General features: G+C 35.7%; 1 protein-coding gene across 1 annotated transcript in view; it reads left to right on the top strand.

The window, feature by feature from the left end:
* Usp34 (ubiquitin specific peptidase 34) overlaps window positions 1-14094 on the top strand; it is a 186090-nt gene that overhangs the window by 127262 nt on the left and 44734 nt on the right. The window contains exons 43-51 of the mRNA XM_041668910.1: window positions 386-546; window positions 3666-3731; window positions 4589-4735; window positions 4822-4878; window positions 4972-5049; window positions 5378-5472; window positions 8714-8886; window positions 12071-12224; window positions 13645-13723. Coding sequence (XP_041524844.1) covers window positions 386-546; window positions 3666-3731; window positions 4589-4735; window positions 4822-4878; window positions 4972-5049; window positions 5378-5472; window positions 8714-8886; window positions 12071-12224; window positions 13645-13723 — 1010 coding nt within the window. The remainder of the gene's footprint in view (window positions 1-385; window positions 547-3665; window positions 3732-4588; window positions 4736-4821; window positions 4879-4971; window positions 5050-5377; window positions 5473-8713; window positions 8887-12070; window positions 12225-13644; window positions 13724-14094) is intronic.

Below are 14094 nucleotides of genomic sequence, written 5' to 3'. Positions count from 1 at the left end.
CATTCTTTTCATTGCATCTTTATGAAACTCAACCCTGAAAATCTAGGGGTATTGTTAAATGAATCCACTTTCTACATATTTTATTACACACACATTGTTGATGTGTGTAATAAAATATGTAGAAAGTGGATTCATTTGTTTTAAATAGAAAAATGTAGAAAACCTTTAGATAGTTTAAATAATTGGACCTTCTTTGCATCTAATAATGTAATACCAAGGAAAATATAGCATTGATGGTTCTTTTAAATTTTACATAATTAATATTTTAAGTTATAATATTCCATATATCTTAATTAGGTAATTAATGGAGGAAGTAACTTCAAATCAAATCAAGATATGTTTAAGTTTGTTTGGGGGCATCTTCTCTTCCCTCTTGTATCAGCAGCCCATGCACCTTATAAATGGGACTACTGGCCTCATGAGGATGTGCGTGCAGAATGCCGATTTGTTGGCTTGACTAACCTTGGAGCTACCTGTTATTTGGCATCCACTATTCAGCAACTTTATATGATACCTGAGGCAAGGCAAGCTGTCTTCACCGCTAAGGTAGAGTTTCAAATTGTAAACCAAATATGTATTCCTAAAAATTAATTAACTTAATATAACCATATATTGCTTAATACCAAGGACATATAAAAATGTTATTATGTCATGGCTAACTATTTTAGTGTATTTTAATTTTAAGTTTCATTATGTGGAAATAATTTGTTTCAATGTGCAGCATAGTTTGGACTTTATATGCTTACTATGCACAGGTAATACTGTATTTCAGTTAAAATGAATACAGATTTTAATCACATAAAAATAAGTAAAACACTCGAACAAGCAAAGTAATAATAGATAACTGAGTTTGTTTCCTTTATTCCAAGCCAAAAATAAATAAGTTTGTGAACCTGCGTTGAGTTGCGTGTGCTTCGTGGTTTTTGTGTTTTTACATCTGATTTTATACTTTGTTGGTTAATGGCCTTTATGTATTCTTTCCTTTTTCTATAATGTGGTATAAACCTTGTTTGAATTTTTTAATTTGTTGTACTCTTCAAGTTATCTAATGTATATTATACTCATATGAATTTGGGTTTTTACATTTAGTTATGTTGGTTTCAAAATGTGATGTGCATATAGATTGATGATAGTTAAAAGTAGTTCTATAATGGGTTTACTTTGTAGGAAAAGTCTTGTAACTAAATTAGTTGGACCCATCTGCATTGTCTTCTGAAAGCAGTAATTACCAAAAAATTATGTTTTTAGTGATTCCCCCCCCCTCCCCAATGATTTTGTTATACCTCTTGGTAGTATTGTTCATATTAGTGAACACCTTAAACTTTTAGTATTGTCAGTAATTAGCAACAACAGAAAGAACACAAGATGTGCTTTTTTTAAGTAGATCTAAGTAACCTTTTCAGTTAAAAAACAATCCTCAGGACTAACGATAGATATCATTTCCTGTTCTTCCAAACGACAGATGTTCAGTTCCCAGCACCCATGTCAGGCTGCTCATAGCTATCTGTAATTCTCACTCTAATGGATCCTACACCCTCTTCTGGCTTCCACAGGCACATGAACACACAACAGAATAAATTCATTCCTCCTTTTAATTAAATTTTGATCTACATAACATTTTCTATTTATTTATTGAGCTCTACATTTTTCTCTGCTTCCCTCCCTGCTTCTCCCCTTCTCCCTTCAACCCTTCCCCAAGGTTCCCATGCTCCCAATTTACTCAGGAGATCTTGTCTTTTTCTACTTTCTACTTCCCATGTAGATTAGATCTATGTAAGTCTCTCTTAGTGCCCACATTGTTGTCTAAGTTCTCTGGGATTGTGATTTGTAGGCTGGCTTTCTCTGCTTTATGTTTAAAAACCACCTAGGAGTGAGTACATGTGATAATTGTCTTTCTGTGTCTGGGTTATCTCACTCAAAATAATGTTTTCTAGCTCCATGCATTTTCCTGCAAAATTCAAGCTGTTGTTATTTTTTTCTGCTGTGTAGTACTCCACTGTGTAAATGTACCACATTTTTCTGATCCATTCTTCAATCGAGGGGTATGTAGGTTGTTTCCAGGTTATGGCTATGGCAAACAAAGCTGCTATGAACATAGTTGAGTACATGTCCTTGTGGTACGATGAGCATCCTTTGGATATATACCCCAAAGTGATATTACTGGGTCTTGAGGAAGGTTGTTTCCTAATTTTCTGAGAAATCACCACACTGACATCCAAAGGAGCTGTACCAGCTTGCATTCCCACTAGCAATGCAGAAGTGTTCCCTTTTTCCCATAACCTCTCCAGCATAAGTTGTCATCAGTGTTTTTGATCTTGCCCATTCTTTCAGGTGTAAGGTAGAATCTCAGGGATGTTTTGATTTGCATTTCTCTGATGGCTAAGGATGTTGAACATTTCCTTACGTGTCTTTAAGCCATTTTAGATTCCTCTGTTGAGAGGTCTCTGTTTAGGTCTGTACTCCATTTTTTTTATTGGATTATGTGATATTTTGGTGTCCAATTTCTTGAGTTCTTTGTATATTTTGGAGATCAGACCTCTGTCTGATGTGGGCCTAGTGAAGATCTTTTCCCATTCTGTAGGCTGTCTTTTTTTCTTGTTGACTGTGTCTTTTGCTTTACAGAAGCTTTTCAGTTTCAGGAGGTCCTGTTTATTAATTGTTTCAGTGTCTATGCTGCTGGGGTTATATTTAGGAAGTGGTTCCCTGTGCCAATGCGTTCAAGTGTACTTTCTATTTTCTGTAAGGCTCAGCGTGGCTGGCTTAATGTTCAGGTCTTTGATCCATTTTGACTTGAGTTTTGTGCATGGTGATAGATATGGGTCTATTTTCATTCTTCTACATCTTGATGATATCCAGTTATGCCAGCACCACTTGTTAAATATGCTTTCTTTTTTCCATTTTATGTTTTTTGCTTCTTTATCAAAGATCAGGTGTTTGAAGATGTGTGGATTGATATCCAGATCTTCTATTCGGTTCCATTGGTCCTCCTGTCTGTTCTTATCCAAATACCAGGCTGTTTTCAGTACTGTAGCTCTATAGCAGTGTTTGAAGTCGGGATTGTGATGCCTCCAGAAGTTCTTTTATTGTGCAAGATTATTGTTTTGGCTATCCTTTGTTTTTTGCTTTTCCAAATGAAGTCGAGTACTGTTCTTTTAAGGTCTTTGAAGAATTTTGCCGGGATTTTGATGGGCATTGTGTTGTATCTGTAGATTGTTTTTGGTAAGATTATTTGGATTATTTGTTCTTTTGGTGTCCAATTTCTTGAGTTCTTTGTATATTTTGGAGATCAGCCCTCTGTCTGGTCTGGGGATAGTGAAGATCTTTTCCCATTCTCTAGGCTGTCGTTTTGTCTTGTTGACCGTTTCCTTTTCTTTACAGAAGCTTATAAAAGCAATTTTCAATAAGATTTCTTTGTTGCTGTTGCTGTGGCTCTCGCTCTCTTTTGCTGTTTTGTTACCCGCCATAATATCCATCACTGTATTTAGTGTAATGGAAAAATAGTCTGATTTTTCTAAGACACAATGGTAATGAAAGAGTGAAATGTGAGGTGTTTTCTAGCATAGAGCTGAAAGGATAAAGAGAGGGATAAAGAGACCATTGTGGGTCTACTGGGAAGTCCAACATGCTACCAATAGTGTTATGACCAAGTTTTTCTTGACTTTCAGTATTCAGAAGATATGAAGCACAAAACCACTCTTTTGGAGCTTCAGAAAATGTTTACATATTTAATGGTATGTTTGAAAAGTGTGAAGAAAAATAATTTAGATTATCTTTTAACAAAAAAAAATCCCACTAAGACAGTGACTAAAGATTGTAGTATTTTTGTTAAGGCTTACTGTTTTCAAATTGATTTGTTTTTAGTTATCTCTCTTCTTTGTTATAAAGACTTTAACAATCACAGCTGAGTTATCTATCTTTTTAATTTGTCCTTTATTTCTAGTTGTTTTTCCTCTCACTGGTTGTCACAGGGTTTCTCTTGCTGTGATGAAATGCCATGACCAAAAGCAAGTTGGGGAGGAAAGGGTTTATTTGGCTTACACTTCTACTTTCTAGCCCATCACTAATGGAAGTCAGGACATGAACTCATACAGAGCAGGAACCTGGAGGCGGGAGGTGATGCAGAGGCTATGGAGAGTGCTGCTTACTAACTCATTCAGCATGCTTCCTTATAGAACCTAGGACTACAACCCAGGGATGACCCTCCCCCATCAGTAACTGATTTAGAAGATGTCCTACAGGCTGGCCTACAACCTGATCCTTCTTGTATAAGAGGATCATTAAATTAAAAGTGCAGTTCAGCTCAAGTAAAAATGAAGTTAAGAGAGTATCTGGAAAAACATTGCTTAGCTGGGTATAGTGGAATACTGCTTCAGTTTTTGTTCTCAACTTTTTGAGTAGGGTCTCTTGTAAACCCAGGAGTTTCTGATTCTGTATAGCCAAGGCCAGCCTTGAATTCCTAATCCTTCTGCCTTTACCTTCCAAGTGCTGGGATCAGTGTTGTATTCCACTCTGTATGACTTTGTTGTTGTTCATTCAAGAATGTATTGGCCATTTCTTATTTGATATTTCTTCCCCTCTTCTCTCTCAGGAGAGTGAGTGCAAAGCATACAACCCTAGACCTTTCTGTAAAACATATACCATGGACAAGCAGCCTCTTAATACTGGGGAGCAGAAAGATATGACAGAGTTCTTTACAGACCTGATTACTAAAGTTGAAGAGATGTCTCCAGAACTGGTTAGTACCAGAATACTGAAAGATTTGTTTAAAGTTTATTCAAATTTGAATTTTAATCACTGACTTTGATTTGTTTTATTCTAAAGAAAAATACTGTCAAAAGCCTATTTGGAGGTGTAATTACAAACAATGTTGTGTCCTTGGTAAGTATATCTGTTTTGTTGTTGTTGTTGTTATTTTATAAGGTTTTTAAAGATTATAACAATTTGCTAATTTTTGTTTGTCGCTTCATCTAGGATTGTGAACATGTTAGTCAGACTGCGGAAGAGTTTTATACTGTAAGGTGCCAGGTGGCAGATATGAAGAATATTTATGTGAGTGATACCGGACATGACTTGAGATTGTTTTATGATTTCTGTATGTATATGTTGATAACAAATTCATTGTCTTGAGAAGAAATAGTTATTTTCATGTATTTTCTTTCTTGTTTTGCTATTTAAATAAGTATTAAAGATAAACCACAAACCAGTAATTTTTCAAAGTATGAATATATTTTATAAGATAGAGTATGTTCATAAGAGGAAAAATTAATTTAATTTGAATTTACTTTTTTTCAAAAAAGAAATTGATCTTTTTTTGTGCATTTTGACCAAATTTCATGCTATAAATTATGTCAACTTCCCAATGTGGGTTTATACACAGGAATCTCTTGATGAAGTTACTATTAAAGACACTTTAGAAGGGGACAACATGTACACTTGTTCTCATTGTGGAAAGAAAGTCAGAGCTGAAAAAAGGTAATGCTTTTTGAAATGTAATTTTTATCACTTAATCCACCCAGTCGAACTAAAAGACGTTTCATAATTGTTTGTAAATGTGATGTAAGTAATGTGAATAAATAATACATTAAAGTGACTCAGGTAATAGTAGCTGTTTGAAGCTCAGTATTGATTGCTTAGTAACTTTTTTTTTTTTTTTTTTTTTTTTTTGGTTTTTCGAGACAGGGTTTCTCTGTGGTTTTGGAGCCTGTCCTGGAACTAGCTCTTGTAGACCAGGCTGGCCTCGAACTCACAGAGATCCGCCTGCCTCTGCCTCCCGAGTGCTGGGATTAAAGGCGTGCGCCACCACCGCCCAGCTCTTAGTAACTTTTATTATCCAGTGAGCTTGAATGTTTAGGGTTGAAAGTAAGAATCTCCAGAAATCTGTGTTTCCTAAGGATAGACATGAAAGACAAGAAGAGTGATCCTCTCGTCAGTCTGCACTGATGCAGATGTCTTTGTATAGTGACTAGTTCCTAAAGAATAATAGCTAACTTTACAATATTTTTTATTTGGGAAGTACTTTCAGAATTTTACATGATTAAATTCACTCAGTATGACAGCATGTTGTAGTTAAATATAATTACTAATATCAAAATTATTTCTTGTTACAGAAAGATCAGAGTGAGTTCCAAATTCTGAAATTCTTGTCTCAGATATTGTATTCAGATGAGCAGATACTGGGTGGCAGTGTAGTCTGGGTGGAACTGAATTCTCTCTCCTGAGAATGTGTAAGCAGTTGACTCTTAACTGGATCTTTGAAAGCGATATGAATGGAAGCTGGATTTGGGAGCTAAAATTTCAGTTTAGAAGTACTATTTTTTTTTTTTGTAGTTATTTCTCTCTCTTTGGGGGGGGGGGGCATTGGTGTTTTGTTTCTCCGAGACAGGTTTTCTCTGTAGCTTTTGAGCCTGTCCTGGAACTAGCTCTGTAGACCAGACTGGCCTCAAACTCACAGAGATCCGCCCGCCTCTGCCTCCCAAGTGCTGGGGTGCTGGGATTAAAAGCGTGAACCACCACTGAGTACTTTCAAAGTGTGTTTTTTTTCTTTTTACATCACATGTATTGTCATTATTTTGGATTGGTCATGTTTTAATGCATTTATCATAAATTCTTTTACAGTTCTTTTTAGAATTTCTTAGAAAATAATAATTGAGGTGCTGAAGAGATGGCTTAAAGGTTAAGAGTGCTGGCTGACTTCCCAAGATCTTGAGTTCAATTCTCAGCAACCACATATCTGGTGCCCTTTTCTGGTGTGGAGGCATATATTTTGACTGAACACTGTATATATAATAAATAAATAAATCTTAAAAAAAGTAGTTGAACTGCCCTCATATTTAAAAGAAGGGAGCAATAAGTGGCACTGGAGAAATGGCTTAGTAAAGAGTTTATAATGCTCTTACCAAGGATTTTTGTTTCCTTCCCATTATCCACATTGAATGGGCCATATCTCTGTGTAACTCTAGCTCTAGGTGAGCTTTTGAGGGCACCTATATTTATGAACGTGCCCCCCCCCAACACACACATAGACATACACATTCAAGCAAACAATTAAAAATAGCATAGAGAGATGACTCAGTAGATAAGAGCACTTGGTGTTCTAGAGGACCTGAATTCAGTTCCTAGCATCCACATCCTCTGGCTTTCAGTTGCCTGTATGTAAGTCCTGCTTTAGGGGCTGAGTATGCACTTCTTTAATCCCAGCCTTGTCTACGTAGTGCAGTTCTAGGTTAGTAGGTGGTATATAGTGAGACCTTGTCTTCAAAAATTTAAAACCAAAAACATAACTCTAGCTTCACGTTATCCAACGCCCATCTGGCCCCATGGATACCCCCACATTTGGCTTGCATACATACATACACACTGAAATACATATAAATAAAAATGAGTTATTAAAATAAATCTTAAAAATCTAAACTACCTTTACCAATTTAAGGAAACAATTTTATAGTCTCAGTTTTATGCATTTCTCTTCTTTCATGATTCACATATCAGTTTAGATGTATATGGTTTGTGAGTGTACCATGTGTAGGGATACACATAGACATGTGTACTTGTGTATGTGGAAGCCAAAGGTTAATTTTGGGTATCTCTCCATCTTGTGTTTTTTTATTTTATTTATTTTTTATTTTTTTTTATGACAAGTTCTCCCATTGAACATGGAGTCTGTTGATTAGGTTCCAAGGATCCTTCTCCTGTCTCTTTCTTTGCGGTGCTGGGAATATAGGCCCATGGCACTGTACCAGGGTTTAATGAATACTGGGGATGTGAACCTGAGACAGGTCTTCCTGCTTACAGAGCCTTACCAACTGTGTGATCTTCCTACCGCTTCGTCTTCCCTTTAATATTTAATTCCTTGTAGGGGGCAGCTAAAAGCATTTCTAGCCAAGTCTTAAAAAGACCTGGATTCAGCCACTAGAACCCTCATAATGACACTGAATATAGTGGTGTATACATCTCTCATCTCAGCACTCCTAAAGTAAGATAGGAGGAGATGGAAGAGATCCTGCATCAATAAGATGGACAAAAATCAGACTCTTGAAATTTGTCTCTCATCCTCACACACATGCATGAATGTGTACATTTATACATACATAAACTGAGCTAGCAGCCACATGAAAAACCATCATGTGCATGTGCGTTTGCTACCATAATGCTGTGAAGCTGAAACAGGACAATGGCAGTGGGAAAAACAAGCCCTAGGTTCATTGAGAGACCCTTTCTTTAACAAAACGAAGGTGGAGGGCCTTCAAGGTACTCCGTGAGTAAAGGCTTTTTTTTTCCTTGACAAGACCTACAACCCACGTTTGATTTTTGGGACACATCTTGTAGAAGTAGAAGACAAGCGCCAGCCAGTTGTCCTTTGCCCACCACATTCATGTCATTGCACGTGCTCTCCCACACACATAAATAACAGTGTGCAATATGTACACAAACTAAGATATTTTAACTATAAAAGAAATAGAATTGAGAACAATAGATGACACCCAACATCAACCCCTTGCCTCCCACAGGTGCCTGAATGGGTAATCAACTCCAATACACACAAACAGACACACACAAATTTGGTGATTTACACACACACATACAAATTATGTGACTTAAAATATTATTACTTTAATTTGAATATTAAAATAAATGTAGCACAAATATAAATAGATCTAGGATATTTTTGAAATAGTGTATTTAACAAGTTTGTTTCTCTCCCCCCACTTCTCAGGGCATGTTTTAAGAAATTACCTCGTATACTGAGTTTCAATACTATGAGATACACGTTTAATATGGTCACAATGATGAAAGAGAAAGTGAATACACACTTTTCCTTCCCTTTACGTTTGGATATGACACCATACACAGAAGATTTTCTAATGGGAAAGAGTGACAGAAAAGATGGTAAGTTCATTTTTCTCAGCTCTCTGTTTATTGTTAAGTCTCTACCAAAATTAATCACCAAATTAATAAGGGAAATTGTTTGAATGGAGAAAATGTCATTAATGTTAATTGTGTGAATGGGAAACTCATCAGTGTTAAAGTCAGTTACCTGATTCTCAACATTTAGGAAATATAAGAAAAAATTTTTTCCTAAGTATATTCTTTGGACTTTTTTCCCCTGTTTTTGCTTTTTTAGACAGGTTTCTCTATAGCTTTGGATCCTCCTGTCCTGGAACTCTTTCTCTGTAGACCAGGCTGGCCTCAAACTCAGAGATCCACTTGCCGCTGCCTCTCAAGTGCAGAGATTAAATGCATGCACCATCAACGCCTGGCAGAAAAAATTTTTATTGAAAAGGATTTTTTTTATATGTATAGGTGTTCTGTCTGCATGCATATCTCTTTACTATATACATACAGTACCTACAGAGGCCAGAAGAAGGCATCAGATTCCTTGCAACTGGAGTTATAGATGTTTATAATCCATGCTTTTGGTGTTGGGAATCCAACGAGGTCTTCTGGAAAAGTAGGTTCTCTACCCCAGGAAAGAAAATTTTGGTAGAGACAGTGTAATATATTTACTCACTTAGCTAGAAAATATTAGGACTCTTGATGGACTATATTCTAGGCATTTTTTTCCCAGTCACTGTTTATGCCCTAGGAAAACTGAGGTCTAGGTGGTAAGTCTTATATCAAACCTGAAATTGTAATATATTACCATATGCTATCAGTGTGTCAAAGGTCTTGAAGAATTAAGACTTCCATGAGAAAGTAGTATTTACACAGAGATACAGAGTTGAGTAAGAGATTGAGAAGAACGGATAAATTCTTGAATACAAGGGTAGCATAATGGTCAGTGAGACAGCCTAAAGGCAGAATATTTTTGGCTTTGGGCAATATTAACAATTTTGTTATTTGCTTATTATTTATTGTATGGCCATTAGATTGTTTTTTGTTTGTTTTGTTTTTAAAGACAGTTTCCCTGTGTCCTAGAGCTGTTCTGGAACTCTGTAGACCAGGCTGGCCTCAAATTCAGTCTGTAGACTTTGCTGTCCTTGGAGTTCTGTCTTCTAAGTGCTGGGATTAAAGGCATGTGCCACCATGCTCAACTGGACATTAGGGTTTTAATCAGAGAAGTTTTAAAACAGAAAGCTGTTTGGATGAAAGGACAATGACTTATCTAAGGGGATGCAATTCTTGTCAACTACAATGAGTTGGGATCTTAGATGAAAAAGTACCAACAGATAGGTGGAATTTATGAACTTAATTAACTTTTTTGTGTGTGTGCAGAGAATTGAACATAGGCCTTTGTAGATGCTAGCATTCAACCAATATAACCCCATAATTGGATGAATAAATGAATTATTATCTCTTTGTAGTATAGACTATTCTTAAAGCAGCAGTAATAAGATAATGACAGAACCTGAAATGTTGGCTTCCCCACATATTTTAACTAGAGAGGGGTGAGGAATCATGGAAGACTGAGTTTTAACTTCAACAGTAGTTAAGAGAAATTTGAATTTATATGTTAAAGTCTCCACAAGGAAAAACTCTTAGGAAAGAGTAGGTCCAAAAATAATTGGTTGAAAACTTTATGTTTATCAGAGTAATTTGTTTTAAATGTTGAAGTAGAAAATTGGGATTTTTAGTGAATTAAGTAGCAGTGTCTTTTTTTTTTCACAAGTAGAAAACCACCACACTATTTCAAGCTTAATGATATATGCCTCAATAGCCATAAGGCTTTTTGGGTTTTTGTTTTTTTGAGACAGCATCTCATTATGTAACCCCTGCTCTTTGGGAAATTTCTGTCTAGCTGAGATTGGTCTCAAACTCACAGAGATCTACCTGCCTCTGTCTTTCCCAAGTCCTGGAACTAAGGACATCATCCATCCTACTACATGGCTTTTTAGGGCATGTTATAAGAAGGAAGAAGCCTCTTACATATGTACTACCAAGTTCCTTGTTACATAATAATGGGTAGGGCAATTTTATATTTAAAATTTAATTTAAGAAATCAGTATACCATCCTAACTTTTGGAAAGAGAATCCAGTTTAATCTTTAACTCCAGTGCCTAGCATTTTAATGAATATACAGTAAACATTTAGCCTCTCAGAATGAGAAATGAAAAATGTAAACCGTGAGTTATAGTCTATTTCTTCAAGGGAACTTACTAATTCTTCAGAGATAGGAGAGGAGAATACAATTACAGGTATAAAGAAATAAAAAGTTAGGGACATAACTTTCATTAAGATTTGTATGTTTATAAGTTCCAGTAAGTGGGTCACATAGTAATACATTTGAAAATGCCAACAAAGTAGTCATTGTTATACACATCCTATTTTTTTTAATCAGACTGTTTTGAAAATCACAGTGAGACTTCATCTCAGCCCTGCTTCTTTGTATTTTCATGTGATGTTTTTTTACACGCATGGAGAGATCATTTATTTATAAAGGAGGTTTTTAGGACTTGGGTGATGTGTTGTACCTATTGCCAGTCTTAGCATTGCCTACATGAGCATAGTAAGGCTTCTCCGCCACTGATTTAACACTGTGGCCAGTTTCTCTTTACTGCAGTTTGCTTTCTGATTTAGGCTATGCACTGAAGCAAATATTCTCTGCTTTGCTCCTATATTTAGTTTTTCTTTTGTGTGTGGGGGGGGCGAGGTAGATATAGATCTCTAGACTTCTCAGATCAACTGTCATCTTTTTGCTTAGTATCTTCTGTTACCTTTTGACTTTAAAATTGTTTAGATTAGAGTGATGCCTTTATTTCTGTTGACACCAAGTTCCTAATATGTATCAATACAGTGGCAGGAGACTAAAAGATTGAGCTCTTTTTAGGTCTTGGGATTTTGTTGTTGTTTTTTTTTCTGTTTATAAAATTAAAAAATTTCAAAAAGCAGGCATACTATTTTAAAGGACTAGTTAAGTTAAACACATAGTTTACATATCACATTTTTCAAAAGTTAATTGTATAGTATGTTCCTTGAAGCAATAATAGGCTGTGGCCTTGCAAGTAGTTTTTAATATGCCTATTTTATATATAAAGTTTTTATGCTTTTTTCTATACATAATACCTTGTAAGAAGTAATTTTAAAATGACATTGTTGTGTGTTTTTATAATAACTTCCATTTTATGTAAATTAGGTTTTAAAGAAGTTAACGACCATTCCAAAGACACGGAAAGCTATGAGTATGACTTAATTGGAGTGACCGTTCATACAGGAACAGCAGATGGTGGGCATTACTATAGTTTCATCAGAGACATAGTCAATCCACATGCTTATAGAAACAATAAGTGGTAAGTCTTAAATGTTTTTTCCTTTAGTTTAGAAAAAATTTCTCCCTGCTTTAAAGTACATATGTTTATGGTAGTACTTTCTTTTAACATTTTGTCCTTGTATATGTGTCTTGTATGTTTTGGTAGGCACATTGATAGGTGGATGCATAGCGGTCTGAGAACAGCTTTTAAAAGTTGGTTCTCTCATTTCCCCATGTTGGTTCCAAGGACCCAATTCAGGTTGTCATACTTGGCAGCAAGTACCTGTACCTGTTGTGCCATCTTCGTGGCCCAGAAAAAAAAATTTTTTCATTGTAGGTAAATTTCAAAAAGTATATATCAGTTCTTAAATTTATGTATGGGCCTTATATTTTGAGAATTTGATGAATGCCTTCCTTTGGAAAATGAGCTGGATAGTAACAGTCTTAGAGCATGAGTCAGACAAATTGTACCCAGCGAATCTGCACCTTCCTTTGTTCATTTTTCGAGGTGCTCTTTATTGAGTGCCTTCTATTTAGAGATTACAAAGGTTCTTGGACTGCTCTCCATTCTGTTCACCTACCTTGTTCCTTCCACGTGTTTTGTTTTATCAAGTTAGTGTCAGTCACATAGTGACTGCTTTTTAGATTTTAGCTGTCTTTAGGAAGCATCCCATGCATAGGGACTGTATGTGTGCTTAGGTCCTCTTCTAATTCCTTAAAACTGCTTTGAACAGAATGTGTAGCCACTAATACAATCTCCAGGCAGTTAGTAGAATAGTTGCATTTTGCTCTTGTTTCTGATTCTCTGAGACATCGTGGCCGAAAGTGTCCTTTTTTTTTTTTATAGAAATAAAAAAAAATAGTATCATTTCCACCCTTTTGTTTTTCTCCCTCCAACCTCTCCCATGTAGTTTTTTGTTCACTTGATTATTTTTCCTTGAGTTTATTGAGTTATTTTGTTCATATATTTTAAAATGATGTCTGTATCTTAGTGTTTTATCATATTTCTTAATCTTTCCTATCTAATTGTTTTAGGTGTTAAATTCTAAGCATGCCTTCTTTATTTTTTGCTAATATCCATATATATATATATTTTTTTTTTTCTTCAAGACAAGGTTTCTCTGTAGCTTTAATGGATGTCCTGGAACTAGCTCTTGTAGACCAGGCTGTCCTCGAACTCACAGAGATCTGCCTGCCTCTGCCTCCCAAGTGCTGGGATTAAAGGCGTGCGCCACCACCTCCCGGTCCAGATTGTATATTCTAGCATGTGTGTGGTAAGGATGGAACTCGGTACCTCACATATGTGAGGCAAATCCCAATTTCTAGACTAGATATATAAAAATAAGAATTTATTAGAATTTACCTCATCTAATAATATGACTAATACATCTAAGTCTTTTTTTTTTAAGGAGTAGACACTATGCAGAGATTCTAGTACAGTTACATGTGTTCTGTTGTAGGTATCTTTTTAATGATGCTGAGGTAAAACCTTTTGATTCTGCTCAACTTGCCTCTGAATGCTTTGGTGGTGAGATGACGGTAAGTTTGATTTAGTAATTGTAACTGGTTTATGAATTTGCAGTTACAAAATGAAGTAGCAGACTCACTTTACATCATTATACCTGCTTTAATTCAATCTAAGATTTATTTGTGGGCTGGAGAGATGGCTCAGTGGTTGAGAGCATTGCCTGCTCTTCCAAAGGTCCTGAGTTCAATTCCCAGAAACCACATGGTGGCTCACAACCATCTGTAAAGAGGTCTGGTGCCCTCTTCTGGCTGCATACATGCACACAGACAGAATAGTGTATACATAATAAATAAATAAATATTAAGAAAAAAGATTTATTTGTTATGTGTTTGCTGTATATATATCAGATACTAAGAAATATTTAAATTTATTATTTCTGCCT

The sequence above is a fragment of the Microtus oregoni genome, unplaced genomic scaffold (assembly GCF_018167655.1).
Source record: "Microtus oregoni isolate MIOR12 unplaced genomic scaffold, Mior012 000019F_ref0000042, whole genome shotgun sequence".
Lineage (NCBI taxonomy): Eukaryota > Metazoa > Chordata > Mammalia > Rodentia > Cricetidae > Microtus > Microtus oregoni.
This window is presented reverse-complemented; position numbering and strand designations above follow the sequence as displayed.